The sequence below is a fragment of the Rhinopithecus bieti genome, unplaced genomic scaffold, assembly GCF_001698545.2.
Source record: "Rhinopithecus bieti isolate Rb0 unplaced genomic scaffold, ASM169854v2 scaffold_4552, whole genome shotgun sequence".
NCBI classification, from domain to species: domain Eukaryota; kingdom Metazoa; phylum Chordata; class Mammalia; order Primates; family Cercopithecidae; genus Rhinopithecus; species Rhinopithecus bieti.
In genome coordinates, this window is record NW_016804381.1 from 119,126 (window position 1) to 134,538 (window position 15,413).

At 35.2% G+C, this 15,413-nt stretch overlaps 1 protein-coding gene across 1 annotated transcript in view; it reads left to right on the forward strand.

Moving 5' to 3' along the window:
* CYB5R4 (cytochrome b5 reductase 4) overlaps window positions 1–15,413 on the forward strand; it is a 108,593-nt gene that overhangs the window by 58,742 nt on the left and 34,438 nt on the right. Inside the window, 6 exon segments of the mRNA XM_017867631.1 lie at window positions 594–626; window positions 4,098–4,158; window positions 5,520–5,577; window positions 7,193–7,286; window positions 8,569–8,593; window positions 10,586–10,716. Of these exon segments, the coding sequence (XP_017723120.1) occupies window positions 594–626; window positions 4,098–4,158; window positions 5,520–5,577; window positions 7,193–7,286; window positions 8,569–8,593; window positions 10,586–10,716 (402 nt within the window).

The following is a 15,413-nucleotide window of genomic DNA, read 5'->3' on the forward strand; positions in this document are numbered from 1 at the left end:
CGGCCTCCCAAAGTGCTGGGATTACAGGCGTGAGCCACCGCGCCTGGCCCTGTTAATTTTTTTTCTGGGTTTGTAACACTAATAATTGCATTGGGTATACATACAAAAATCTGAACATATTTTAAACTTGTAATAACGATCATTTTACGCGTTGAACTCAGTAAAAGGGAAAGATAAGAAGACATCTTTCTTTGAGTTGTTAATGTGCATGTTTCATTTATGACATATAATCTAATAAATTCTGGTTAACTTGTACTGATTTAAAATATGATAACCTGGATGAAACCTGGCATTTACATATGCTCTGTATAGAAATTAACCAAGATGTTAAAAAAAAGTGACCAAAGAATTAGAAAAAATCCAAATGAAATGAGAGCCAAACATCTGGAGAAATATGGTCTGGCAGTCTTCAGAGATGAAACTTACTTATTTAAAACAAAGGCCATTTCTATATTAACCTGTTTCTCTCCTCAGACCTTAGAAGAAAGCCCTTCAAAAAAGGACTGTTATCTTGAAATCAGTAATGTGGACTGATGTTCTCTTTGACATTGAAGTATTCTTATTTTACTTTTTTTTCCTAAATTGCTATACAGACTATCGTGAGGAAGAAAAGAAAGTCTTAAATGGTAAGTCTATAAATTTATAATAAATGAATTGTATTCACATGCTTATTGGTGCACAGAATTGTCTGGGGCATTTAGATTTTTTGTTTTTTGTTTTTTGTTTTTGAGATGGAGTCTTGCTTTGTCACCCAGGCTGTAGTACAATGGCGCCCGATCTCTGCTCACTGCAACCTCTGCCTCCCGGGTTCAAGCAATTCTCCTGCCTCAGTGTTCTGAGTAGCTGGGATTACAGGTGCACACCACACACCCGGCTAATTTTTGTATTTTTAGTAGAGATAGGGTTTCACCATGTTGGTCAGGCTGATCTCGAACTCCTGACCTCATGATCCACCCACCTCGGCCTCCCAGAGTGCTGAAATTACAGGCGTGAGCCACCATGCCCAGTCTAAATTTTTTTTTAAGTGTGAAAGATAGCATTACTGGCCCAAACTTAAGAGTCTTTTGTAGGGTTTTATAGGCTCCTTTTTCCAGCCATTACTCTTATAGTCCTGCCTTCTGTGACATCCCTGAATACATGTTATCTTCCCTCAGCTTGAATACTTGTAGCAATTAGGAGTTTCATCCTCAGAAACAAGACGAAACAAGTCAGTTTTCTTAGGTGTGAGCTCACCTCCAATGTTTGCATACACATGCCAAATAGTTTATTACTCTACAATTTTCTGAACTGAGTGGTGCATCCAGCCATTCTGGATGACTTGCAAATAATGACTGACACTTCCTTTCCCCCACAAAAAAGTTTGGCATTATGGTCACTACTGACATAAAATACACAGTGCTAATTCTGACTGAACTATATTGATGTACATTTAGAAACATTTTTTTCTTTCGTTTGCAAAAGAAAGTTACAGAAATTCAACTAACAAGCTGGATTGCCAGATGAGTTACCTTTTTCTTTGTTAACTGGAGGAAATATTCTATATTGTGGACTAACTTATGCAATGTATAGTACCTGAAGCTGTTCATCGGATAATATAACACTCCATTAAATGAGGGAGTGATCTTTGGTTTCATCTGTTGATTGACTCTTCTGTGACACTACAAAAGCAACCATTGCTTAATGATTGATTACTGATAGACTAGGCATTTCCTTTCCACCACATATGGCTTCCAGAACCTTTACTTTTCTGTTGTCTTCTTTGGATGCACTGCATTTGACTAATTTATCAGTAAAAGGTGGCGTTAAGTATGGAATATAGCACTCCACAAGTGATGTGGTTAGCTCTGTTACCTCTTGTGACCTGGACCCTGTAAGACGGGAACATATCTATCTATCTATATTTATTAGCTGCTTTTCCCATTTGGCTCATTTAAGTCTATGTGATAAGTCTCTGTATTTGCAAATGTGATCTGCCTGCATTCTATGTTACTATTCCAATAGCTGCTTAAAATACTGAATGGGTTGGACTACTTTCCTATTCCACTAGAGACCCGATCCCTTCAGATTGACAGCATTCAATCAACAACACTTATGGAAGGGAGAACATGCATTCAGTCCACCTTGCATTACTTAATTATTTTATTTCACTACACATTCACCCCGTATTCTTTCAACTTACTCAAAATAATATTATATAAAGTTTGAGGGTTTTTTTTTTAAATTAAGACACATTCCATGACTTATTATTCTGTTTTAATAAGATATATCTTAATGATACTAAATCGTTTTTTAGAATGTTTGATTATTGTCTCATTTGCTCACCCATGAGATTGCAGGGAGCATTTCATTGCTATTAATAGTTACAATTTGAGGAAGAGGAAACAGTGTCTTGCATAAAATCGCAGTACTGGCGCTGAGCTTAATTATAGATTTTCTGGTCCTAATTAGATCATACAAGATCAGTATTGACTTACAATTTATGAATTCTGTTTATAATATTTTCTTACAGAAATTGTTAGATTTTGATGCTTTTGATTTTTATTTATATACCTAAGAGACTTCCAAAAGAACAACAACATTAATCTCTTAATGAAATCTTTCAGTGCTTCTTAATTTAGTAAGATTATTTTGTTTTGCTTTTACCATATTAGAAAAAAATACGTTTAATTCTTGTAGTCCTCTTTTGTTTTACCTGTGGTTTTGTAGTAGAGCACTCTTCTTTTAGTGCCCACTGCTAATTATTAGTTGACAACTCTGACCTTGTTGTTACATCTCTGAGGCTTCCTGTTTATCTGAAAATAGTATTCTGCAGAGTTATGTGGGAAGAAATGGAAGCTGAATGAGTAAGGCCTGGACTCAGGGCTCACCATCAGCCGGTTCAGAAAAATATGACTGTTTTACATCTTGCTTGCACTTGAGCTTGTCTTGAAGGTTTGTGTCTAAAAAGAATCTTGAAAATCTCTAAACTGTCTTGTCCCAAAGGTATCTTGCAACTCTTAAATTTATATAAAATACTGTGATTTCTAATTTGTGCACCCAAGATTTAGCAGATACTAACCATTAATTTTTGTTCCTGTATAGTTTGAGAAATAGTAATATAATTGATGCAATGATTTTCAAAAGTCAGGTAGCAGCAGTACTTCTTTTTTCCAAACTAAATCTTACTATATACAAACAATGCACTCCTGTTGTAGGAGGGAAATAATGTTTGCAATATCTTGAGTTCTTCCATGTCTCAGTTTTCTGAAATGACTTAAAAACCATAGCTTTAATGGGCTTTTAAACTGCATCATACACCCAAGATGCATTTTGTAGGTGTGCATACCCACAAGGATACATACCCACAAGAGTGAGTAAAAGGGAAAAGATAGAAACCACATGTTGGTGAGATTGTGGAGCAGCTGGTACAACCACTTTGAAAAGCTGCTCAGTAGTATCTTCTAAAGCTAAACATACAAACACCCTTCATAGTAACCAAAAGTGTAGATATGTGTTCTTTAAGAATATACATGTACCTGTAAAAGAATATTTATATCAACACTGTGTATAATAGCTCCAAACTGGAAACAACCTGAATGTTTATCAACAGAAGAATGAATAAATTGTGAATTATTCATATAATGTATTACTACTCAGTTACAATAAGGACCAAGCTACTGATGAATTCAGTAGCATGGATAAAATTTCGGAAAGCCTAGATTTGATTTATTGCTTATTATCAATCATGCTTATTTCACATAAGAACTGTAATGTCTGGAATATTGGACAAAAAGCCAGACTAAAAGAGAACATATCATTCTACTTATATAAAGATCAAACACAGGCAAATACTAACCATGGTGTTAGTAGTCAGAATACATGTTACTCTTGAGGCAGGGGTGGTGACTGAAAAGGGAGCGTGAAGAGAGGGCTGACTGCAAGGGTATGTTTTGCTTTATCTGAGCCTTCTGGCAAAGATCAAGTGAAAATATATTGAGTAGTACATTTGTGATTTGTATCCTTCTATGAATATATGTGATATTTCAATAAGATGTTAACTAAAAGACAAAATATTAAAATACTTTGTAGATGAACTATAGCTATCTTTCTTTGTAAAGGCATGCTTCCCAAGAGCCAAGTGACAGATACACTTGCCAAAGAAGGTCCTAGTTATCCAAGGTATGCATTCTTATTGAAAATTTTCAAAGTTAAATCAATTATATACAAAAATGTACACATTTAAAAAATAAAGTAGCTCTGGGTTTGATTTATTGCTTACTGTTAGTCATGCATCTTTGACATGAGAACTGTAATGTTGTTGGAGAATGAGCTGTTTATTAGACGTTGGAGATGTTGTTGGAGAATGAGCTGTTCCATAAATGTGAATTTTAAATATAACTAAAGTTTGATCCATTTTAAACACCAGTACTTTAAAAAACTATTTTAAAATATTTTTCTGATTATAAAAAAATACATTAATGGTAGGAAACTTAGAAAATATAGAGAAATACAAAAGGAAGTGATAAAATCAGTTGTAATCTCACCATTCTTAGTTATATACTATTATTTATATTTTCCAATTAGATTAATATAATACCTACTTCCATATTATTCTATTTTTATAATATTGATATGACAGTATATTCTATGAGCATTTTTCTATGCCATTAAATATTCTGTGAAAGCATTTTTTCTCTTCATTCCATCATATGACCATGCCATAATGTATTTAAATATTCTGTTTTATATATCTAGTTCGTTTTATCAATTTTAATGGGAATTTTCAGAATGTATTGCCCAACAGTTGTCTTAAACAGTTAATAGTAACTTAAGCAATACACATATATTTTGTTAATGACACTTAAAATGCCTTCAGGTGTGTTCTCTGTAGTTCCTTCTCTTATGCCTTTTCTCCACACCACCAGTCTGTGTTATTCTAATGTCAACATCCTGCTATATTTGTTAAATTATTTGATATAAAATTTTAAATTAGGGACTAAGGATGCTCCCTGTAGATTCGCCTATATAGGTGATAAGTCCAAAAAGAGGATCAATTTGATCAATAGCTATAACTAAACAGAAGACTTAGTTTTACTTTAAGTTTTACTGTGGACCCATTAAACAACCTTGATGAGTTCATTTCTTCAGTACTAATATATTTGTGACAGGGAGAAATGAAGATAATAAACAGGTACGTTTTTTCATGCTCTTTAACAAAATATGTTGTTTTGATTTTGCTCTGATAAAAGAAGATTTTAGTAAAGAGATGTGTAACCTTTATAAAAAGTGTCTTGTTGAGGATATTTTGTTTTTATTCCAGTGGGAATACATGGACGTATAGATATTTTAAATTTAGAAATAGTTGTCAGCTGTATAATGAAGAATGTAACATGGTGAGACCACTGTTTATTTAGAAAAAAAGCTTAACCTAGAGAAATACAGATATGTCTCACTATAAATTTTAAACATTTAATGATTAATATGTGTTAATGCACATGATTGTCAATATAATTATTCATCCTTTTCTTTATATTTTGCAGCTATGATTGGTTTCAAACAAACTCTTTAGTCACCATTGCCATATATACTAAACAGAAGGTAAATATGTCTTTTAAATCAGAAAAGAAGTAAATAATAAATGTTAATTTTATGTACCAGGTGTTTTTCTAAACACTTTTTTATATTATTTACTTCTCATTACAATTCTTTGAGGTAGATAGTATTGTTATCCCTTTTGTACAGAAGAGAAAACAAAGAAAAGATTAAGTAATTCACCCATGTGAGTGGCAAATCTGGCATTTGGAACTCAGGCAGTCTGGTTCCAGAGCATCTGCTCTTAACAGCCATTCCTATAGCCTCTTAAAAATCGGAGTAGGAAGTATTTTATGTGTTTTTCTGTGTGTGAGTGTGTGTGTGTGTGTGTGTGTAAAGTATGGATAACAAAAAATGAATCTCAGTTAACTTCACCATAAGAACAAATTTCCTAGACATAAACTGGGATTGGAGAAGGTATTTTGCTGTGGCTGTGGCTTAGTATGTTTAAACCACTAATGGTGTTCGGATCCCCATTTGAAACTGAAGTTAGGGAGGTAATTCATTCACCATTGAAACTAAAGTTAGGGAGATAGTTCATTCGCTAAGTATTTATAACCTGTTTCGTGTAGAACACAGCCTTAGATATCAGGGATCTAATGATAGACCAGATACTTAGAGACCTGACTTTCAAAAAGGCTTCCAGTCCAGCTGGAAAATCAGATAAATATGCAGACAATTTAAAATATCTCCAAGCACATCCTCCAGCAACTGTTGAGGTTCCCACACTTTGAGGGATATGTAGATTTAAAGACAAGTTCTGGCAGCTAGGAATTTTTGAGAATTCATGCTACTTCTATAGTAGCAGAACCATGTCTGAACCAGTGGGTTCTTTTGACTCTTGTAGCATGATTTGGCTATTCTGCAGGATTGACCAGCCTCTGCCTGGAAAGAGCCAAGAGGGCCGGAGGCACTACTTACCCTGTTTTCCACTCTCTCTTGATATTGTCTTTTCATCACACAGTTCAAAACCCAGAGCACAGGCTCTAGGAAGGTCCACTTGCATTGGTAATATCAATGGGACAGAGAGGATGGATGGCTAAGGGAAAAGAAAAGGTTTCCTTGTGGAATAATGTATTCAGTGAATAATATAAATAATACATAGCTTACACCAAGGCTATGTAGAAGTTAGAGACACCTAAAAATATGTTAGTGAATTGATTTTTTTTAATAAGCTAAGGTCAAGAGGTTCTGTAATTTGCCCAGGATCATACTTTACAGAAAAGATAAAGATGAACAAAAATATGTTGGTTTCTGCTCAGATTGTTATTTTCTAGGGGGTGGGGGGATTCCATATTGCTTATTCAAAAAATATTTATTGAGCACCTGCTAGATACCAAACAGTGTTCTAAAGATGGTCCTTTAACCTTAGAGCTTAGAGATGAATGGATAAGGTAGATATTAAACAGAGACAAATAGGTAGTAATTGAAATTTTGATATGTCCATTGAAGGAGAAGAACTGCATTGTAAGGGAGAAAAACAGTAGTCACATTTGTTTAGCTTGGAGGTTCAATAAAGAAGCACCATATGAACTACCACAGAGCACCTTAAAAGTATAGTTGTAGAAGTTTGGGGGAAATTTTTGCTTTCTAATCTTTCTATTTTTTCTTTCTGTTTAAGGATATCAATTTAGACTCAATAATAGTTGATCATCAGGATGATTCCTTTAGAGCAGAAACAATTATTAAGGATTGTTTATATCTTATACATATTGGTGAGTACTTTATTATTATTAATGGAAAGAGCTCTGGTTTTCTTTAAATATGGCTATAATTTGGTCTACAGTCTAGGTAACTGTAATATTTTATCTGCTGTTATCATTTTGGTTAGTCATTTTTGATCAGTTTTTTTCCTGTAATTTCTTTACACTAATAAAAGTACTAGCAGTGGCGGTGTGACCTCACCTTTCCAAGTTTAAGCAATTAGATGCAATCAAAATCAATAATATAAAATATTTGTTGGCCCAGCTTTGTAAAATCTCTCATACTTGACACCTACAAGAAGTCTTCCAAGACTCATTGGTTGCATGTCCTACTGACTGTCCTTTGCTAGATGGCCCGTTCCACTGGCCTGTTCCTTACCAGCTCTGCCACAGGAAGTCAGTGACTGCAGCAAAGCAGCCTGGACTACAAATTTGTGTTGTATCTTCTAGCTGTCCGTCCCTTCATGGCTAAAGACCAACTTTGTATTTTTTTTATCAGGACAGAGAAAAAAGTGGTAGAAACCAGGGAACCCTACACTAGCACACATATTTTAAAAAACTAAAAATTCCACAGTTAAAAATATGAAACTCTCGGGTGCCAATATTGCATTGAAAGGACTGAAATAATGCAAAATTGTAAATTCTAGATAACCGTATGAACACAGTGAAATGTATAGCAGACATTTGTAAGCATACTTCTTGCATCTCCCCCTTCTGGAATATACGTTCCATAGGGGCAGAAATTTTTCTGTCTTATTAACTGTTGTGTCCATAATACCTAGAAAATACCTGTCACATGTAGATGCTCAGTAAGATTTTTTTCAATAACTGAATGGATAGTCAACTTTGGAGAACAATAAGAAAAGGTAAGCTAGCCCCAGACCTGGCCTGTGTACACACACACACACACACACACACACACACACACATACACTGGGGCTTGCGTGCTTTAGGTGCTGCCTCTCCCTAGCCTGCTCCTCTCTTGGTTTGTAGGATTCTCAGTCTGGAACCATCCATGCTTGGACTAGTGTGGGTTACCCACTTGTGGGCAATTGAGTATTTGCTCTTTAGTTAAAAGGGAGAAAAATGAAACAATTGAGAATATATATATTTAAATAATTTGAGTCTTCATTTTGATTGTGTACAATTTCTTTGTTTGGGTCTCTCAGAACATGTTTTATTTGTCTTGAGGGATTTGAAATAATTCATAAAAGAGCCATTTAAATGACATATGGTGTTCAAAAACTGTATGAATTGAAGTTCTGTTTTAACTAAATAAATTTGTCTGTCCTAGGGCTAAGCCATGAGGTTCAGGAAGATTTTCTGGTAAGCTACCAAAACCAAAATTATGTATATATGTACATATACACATACCTACAGAGAGAAAGAGAGAGAGAAGAAAAAATTGAAAAATTAGCATGTGTTTCATTTTTCATATGTGTATTTTCATGTTGCAAAACAAAGATATGATGTTTTCTCTTTTTTTTAAAACTTCTAAGTTCTGGGATATATGTGCAGGATGTGCAAGTTTGTTACATAGGTAAATGTGTGTCATGGGGGTTTGTTGTACAGATACAAATACATTAATTTTTAAATATTCCCCTCCCTCTGGTTTCAGGTTTTTTCCTATTTTTTCTTCCCCCTTATTCCTTTTTTGTGTGCGGGACAGGGTCTCACTTTGTAACCCAGGTTGGACAACAACAGTGCGATCTTGGCTCACTGCAACCTCTGCCTCCCAGGCTCAAGTGATCCTCCCACCTCAGCCTCCTGAGTAGTTGAGATCACAGTGCACACACACCACCACAGCTGCCTAATTTTTTTTTGTAGAGATGTGGTTTCACCATGTTGCCCTGGCTGGCCCCCCTTATTCTTTTTTATCTCTTTAACCTTTCTTTTTTTTCCTCCTTAAAAAAAACAAAAACAAAACAAAACAAAAAAAACACATTCTGTCTCCTTTTTATTCTTCTTTCCTCATATCTGCCCTACTCCTGACATGCAGCTTGTAGAAATATACTATATGGCCAAGGATCACGAGGTCAGGAGATCGAGACCATCCTGGCTAACACGGTGAAACCCCGTCTCTACTAAAAATACAAAAAATTAGCTGGGCGTGGTGGCAGGCGCCTGTGGCCCCAGCTACTCAGGAGGCTGAGGCAGGAGAATGGTGTGAACCCAGGAGGCAGAGCTTGCAGTAAGCAGAGATTGTGCCACTGCACTCCAGCCTGGGCGAGAGCGAGACTCCATCTCAAAAAAAAAAGAAAAAAGAAATATACTATATTAGCAAAATTTTTCCTTCATCTATATATTTAAATGTTTAATAAAGAGCATACTAAATTATGAATATTGCTACATATAAACATGCAGCGTAGGTTTTACACAGCTATTTAATAATAGAAGACTCATCATAGAATGGTGTTTTCTTGTTTTCAAGTACTGTCATGGTACCTTATGCTGGTCCAATGTTTCCTCTTTTCCATATATCATTATAGGCTCTGTAAATTATATAAATCAGGCTCTTTAAAGACAAAGACCATGTTTTTATTTTGGTTAAGCTTCAAATCAGTGCTCATCAAATTGAATTCATTTGACCCATCTATCTTTAAAAGTTGTTAAATTGTTACTGGGTTTTGTGTTCACAGTGGGGGAGAGCAGAACATTGTTTCTGAAGAAAAATTAAATATGCTTTAAATCTTTAAAAGCATGTTCAATTCATAAAATTTAAATCAGCATATGAAAGCATGTATTTTATTATTATACCCATATATTATAAACATTTTAATTATTCAATAAATAAAAGGTAATCTAAAATATTTTATTAAAGATTCACATGCACTTTATCAATTTACTCTGTATTTACTAGGACCTCATTCTCATGAGGCTCTTCTTGTGTTTATTAGACTCAGTCTACTGAATTTACTCATAAGAATCCTTTTGTGGGGGCATTCGATACTAATTTGTACATCTCAGCTTTTTTTTTTTAATTTTTTAAATTTTTTTATTTTTTTAAGCTTTATGTCAGTTAGTTGCCATGGCTATATTTGAGCTTGTATGAAAACCAGCAACACATAGTAGTTTGACCCTTAATAAATTAGTTTGAAAGAAGTTAATCTGAATCTATTAATAAAGTAAATTAAAGCATATAAAGCATAAACAATTATGATTGTGATTGAATATGTAAACAGAATCTTATTTATCCCATTGATAATCAGTACCATTCATATTAGATCAGGACACTTGTACTATTTGAGAAATACTGATTTTAAAATAAAATCTTATATTTAGTATCGATGAATACAAATGGAATTTATCTTCTTTTCAGTGCGGGTTGTTGAGAGTGTGGGAAAAATAGAGATTGTTCTAAAAAAAAAAGAGAATACTTCTTGGGACTTTCTTGGCCATCCCCTGGAGAATCATAATTCACTTATTCCAAGGAAAGATACAGGTATGCTGTGTTCTTTTGTTATGTTAATTTCACATTCATGAAATTGTTGTACAGGTGTACCAGAGTTTGGAAGGCTGCTTTGAAATGAGCTGAAGGACCCTTGTATCTACCTCTAGGAAGTTGGAAAGGGACATTGTGTCTGTTGTCCTGCTTTTTTTTCCCATAGAAGTAAATTTCAGACTCTACTATCTAATGTGTAGGCGTAGTAAAGTCATTACATAATGATACCTGAATGGAGAAGCCCACTTGTGCTTAGACTGTTGATCAACCATTTACTCTTTCAGGTCCCCTTTTGTAAAAGATACAAAAACAAGTTTAAGTTTATGCTTTGTATGTCTGCTTGAAATTTTTCCTATTGAGGAAGATATGTTTACTATTTTCTTCTTAATTAAACTAGTTTCTCAGTTTACTTCTTGTATTAGTCTCTTTTCCCATTGCTTTAAAGAAATGCCTGAGACTGGATAATTTATAAAGAAAAGAGGTTAATTGGCTCACAGTTCCACAGGCTGTACAGGAAGCATGGTGCTGGCATTTGCTTGGTTTCTGGGAAGGACTCAGGAAACTTACAATCATAGCAGAAGGTGAAGGGAAAACAGGCACATCTTACATGGCTGGAGAAGGAAGAGGAGAGAGATGGGGGACGTGCTACACACTTTTAAACAACCAGATCTTGTGTGAACTCTGTCATGAGGACACCACTAAGAGGGTGTTCCTAAACCATTCATGAAGGATCTGCCCCCATGCTCCAGTCACCTCCAACTAGGCCCTGCCTCCAACACTGGGGATTACAATTCAACCTAAAATTTGAATGGGGACACAGATCCAAACCATATCTTTTCTAAAAGATGGTACCATTTATTTCTTTTCATTTTTAAAAAGCTTTTTACCTAAGTTTAACGTATATATAGAAAAGGGTGCATATTAGAAGTGCTCTACTTGATGATATTTTGCAAAATGAACATATCCTATATTTTCTCTTTGGAAATTGGTAGTAAAACTCCTTGTTCTAAGTGTTTTGGACTTTCACAATGATGTGCCAGAACATGGATGATTCTTTATCCTTCTTACTGGGCATACATTTTTTGTACTAATCTTTTCAATATGGAAACGTATGACCTTCAGTTCTTGGAAACTATTATTGGTTTTACTTCTCCCCATGGTCTGTTTTACTTTCTACATATTGAACTTCCTTAACTAGTCTTCTAATTATCTTCTCTTTTCTCTCTTATTTTCAGTTTTGTCCTTTTGTTCTACTTTCTGGGAGATGTCTTCAGCTGTGTCTTCTAGCTCTTCTATTGAGTTACTCATTTCTACTCATATTTTTAACTTCTGTAACTCCTTTGATTTCTTTTCCTTTGTTTTAGCATCCTATTCTTATTAGCTTATCTTTTACAGAATGACTGGTAATGTTTTCTTCTCACTGTATAACTTCTGTGTCCCTCAGGTTCGTTGTTTTTTGTTTGTTATGGTGTCTTTAATATTAAATGCTTTCTTTGAATGTTTCCTAATCTTTTACTATCTGCTCATATTTCAGGGTAGGACTGTAAAACTAATTGGAAACTGTGCATGTGGGTGTGGCTTGTCAACGGTTATATTCACTATATGGCTGGAACATTTCTTTGGGAAAAGTCCAATGCCAAGAGTCCCTAGAGTGAACAATCTCCTACCTTGTACCCAGCATTTCAGAAGCCATGTGGGAAAGAAGGCTGGGCCTAGCTTCTGGTATATCTGTAAGCGTCACTTAATTTTCTTTTTTTTTTTTTCTTAGAACATGGTATTAGTTTGCTAGGACTGCAGTAACAAACTACTACAGACTGAATGTCTTTGGCAGAGTTAGTCTCTTCTGAGACTTCTTCCCTTAGTTTGTAGATGGCCTCCTTTTTTCCTGTTTCTTTAGGTGGTCTTCCTTCTGTGTGTCTGTGTCCTAATATCCTCTCTTTATAAAAATACCAGTCACAATGAATTAGAACCAACTTAATTACCTTTTAAATGAAGACCCCATTTCCAAATATCGTCACATTCTGAGGTATTGGGGGTTATGATTTCAACATATGTATTTGGCGAGGGGACACAATTCAGTCTATAGCATAGACGCAATCCGGATACCCCTTGTTTACCCTCTAGAGTGCAAACTTCTTATATTTTGCTGATGTGGGGAAGTGTCAGTCATGTGACTGTGCTAAGTAGGGAGGACTTCAAGGGGATGGGAAGACCTATCCAAGCTTCTTAAATGAACTTGTATTGAGAAAGTAATTTTAATTCTTGACTCTGATGCCAGAGATACTTAGTCCTGCCAGTTTCTGAGCCTTAAAGGAATTTTGTATTATCAGCGTGTTGGTTCTTGGCTTTCTACACTTCTGGCTTAGCATTCAGCTGTCTTCAGTCTGTTGAGTCATTTACCAGTCTTCTCTCTGCCTTGTCAGCTCCTAAAGTTTGTTGCCTTTGTCTCTGATTTCCATTCTTTCTGTCTGTGTGGGCTTATGCCTTAAAAATCAAACACACATGCAAAACCCTTTTGTTGTTATTTTAGGGAATTCAGAAGGAACTAACTGCATGTATTCAGTTTATCTTCTTTAAATATATAAAATTATCGTATATAATTCGTTGCATGAGATAGGAAAAAACAAACTTTTTCCTAGTCTTACTGCTCCACTCAGAATACTACAATGTGAAATTTCTTCTCACCAACAACCAATTCTACAGCAACTCCAACTGTCTGTCCTACAATTTAACTCAAGTCTGATACATCCTGGAGTTTAGGGCAGACCCCACAGGTTAAGGGCTTAGTCCCACAAGACTGCCCCCTACTACACATGCCAGTTGCAAATTCCAGGTTGTGACCTATGCTTTTGACCAGCCACCTATAAATCAGTGTTGTCACAACCTCCTTCTTGGGTTCAAAAATTTGCTAGGATGGCTCACAAAACTCAGGGAAACGTGTAAGTTTATCATTTTACTATAAAGGATATTACAAAGGATACAGGTAAATAACTGGATGGAAGAAATGCATAGGGCAAATATGTGAAAAGGGGCACAGAGCTTCCATGACCTCAGTGATTGCATCATCCTCCAAACATTTTCATGTGTTCAGCTTTCCACAAGCTTTTCAAAACGTATCATTTTGGGTTTTTATGGGGGTTTTATTATGTAGGTGTGATTGACTACATCATTGACCATTGGTGAGCAGCTTAACTTTCAGCCTGCCCTGTCCTCAGAGGTCTAGGAAGGGGGCTGCAGGTTCCAATCCTTTAATCACATGGTTGGTTTCCCAGGCAGACAGGTCCCATCTTGAGGCTATCCGGGAGCCTATCAGAAGTCTCCCCATTAGAACGAAAGATGCTCCTATCACCCAGGAAATTGCAGGGATTTAGGAATTCTGTTAAGACACTTATAGTACTTAGGAAATTACAAAAAGTTTTAGGAGCTCAGTGTCAGGAACCAGGGTTAAAGACCAAATATTAGAACAGAAGATTCTTTTAGTATCTCTGTTTACAGGATTTTAGGAGTTCTGTGTCAGGAACCAGGGACCCAGACCAGTATTTCTTTTTAATTCACACTTATGAAAATATATTTGTAGATAATTTTCAGAAAAGTATGAGGCAGCCTTATTTTGAGTACATCTTGTGTGTGGAAGACTGTTTTAGGCACTGTGGAATGAAACAAAGAGTATGGGAAATTTAGTTTCCCAGGTGGAAGATAGAAAATAAGCAAACATGAAATTGAAGAACACTTTTATAAGGAAATAGGCTGACAAGGACAAGTTATACAGTACAAACTAAACATGTTTTGTGGTAGCCCCAAGTGAATAGACACAGATGAATTTGGCCTTGAATGACTGCCTCAAGGAAGTGAATTTGAAGTCGTATTTTCAAAGTGAGGTCCATGGCTTTCAGAAAAAAAACGAAACAAAAACTATTTTGGACTTTCCAGGTAGAGCTACAGGTCATTACTGGTTGCATATTATGCCAGGCATTTTGTTGGATGTAGAGAGAGAAAAATGTAAGTGGCATGTAGGAAAGTTCTAGTGGGTTAATTTTCCCAGAGCAAGAGGTCTGAATTTTTTGGTATTAGGTAAGGAGAGAGGACATAGAGAAATGATAGTGTGATATAGCAGATCAGAAAAGAATAGATAAGGGACAATGGAAATGAAAAGGTATTTTTAGGGTGAAATCTCTTTCCCTGAAATTATCTTTCTTATCTAGTGATTGAAAAATCATAGCAAACCAGGTAAAAGCCAAGTCGAAGAAATAAATGATACTGAGAACCTGGGCTGACCTCCATTTGGAAATAACTAGTTAGAACAACCATCATTCGGATATTCTCTGTAATGTCTTGAGGCTTTCCATTAATTCTTTTATTTCTGCTGTAAATTTTTCCTTGAATCCTGAACCACCATAAAAAAAGAAAGGTTTAGCTTTGTTGGTTGAAATTGGAGCTGTAATGTGTTTTTCAGTGAAGGTTTTCCACTTTGGAAAATGACTTGGAGTTTAGGAGATATTTTTGTTTATTTCACTGCATTAACGAAGATAATTTCATCTTTCTCCTTTCTTCTCCTTAAATCATGACAAAAACTGTAGGTTATTTTATTCACTAACAAAGCCAAATGATTACATCAGCAAAGTATTATAATTAACTTGCTTTGAGTAGCCTTAAAGATTTATTTATTTATTTATTTATTTTAAAGAATTTTTTTTTTT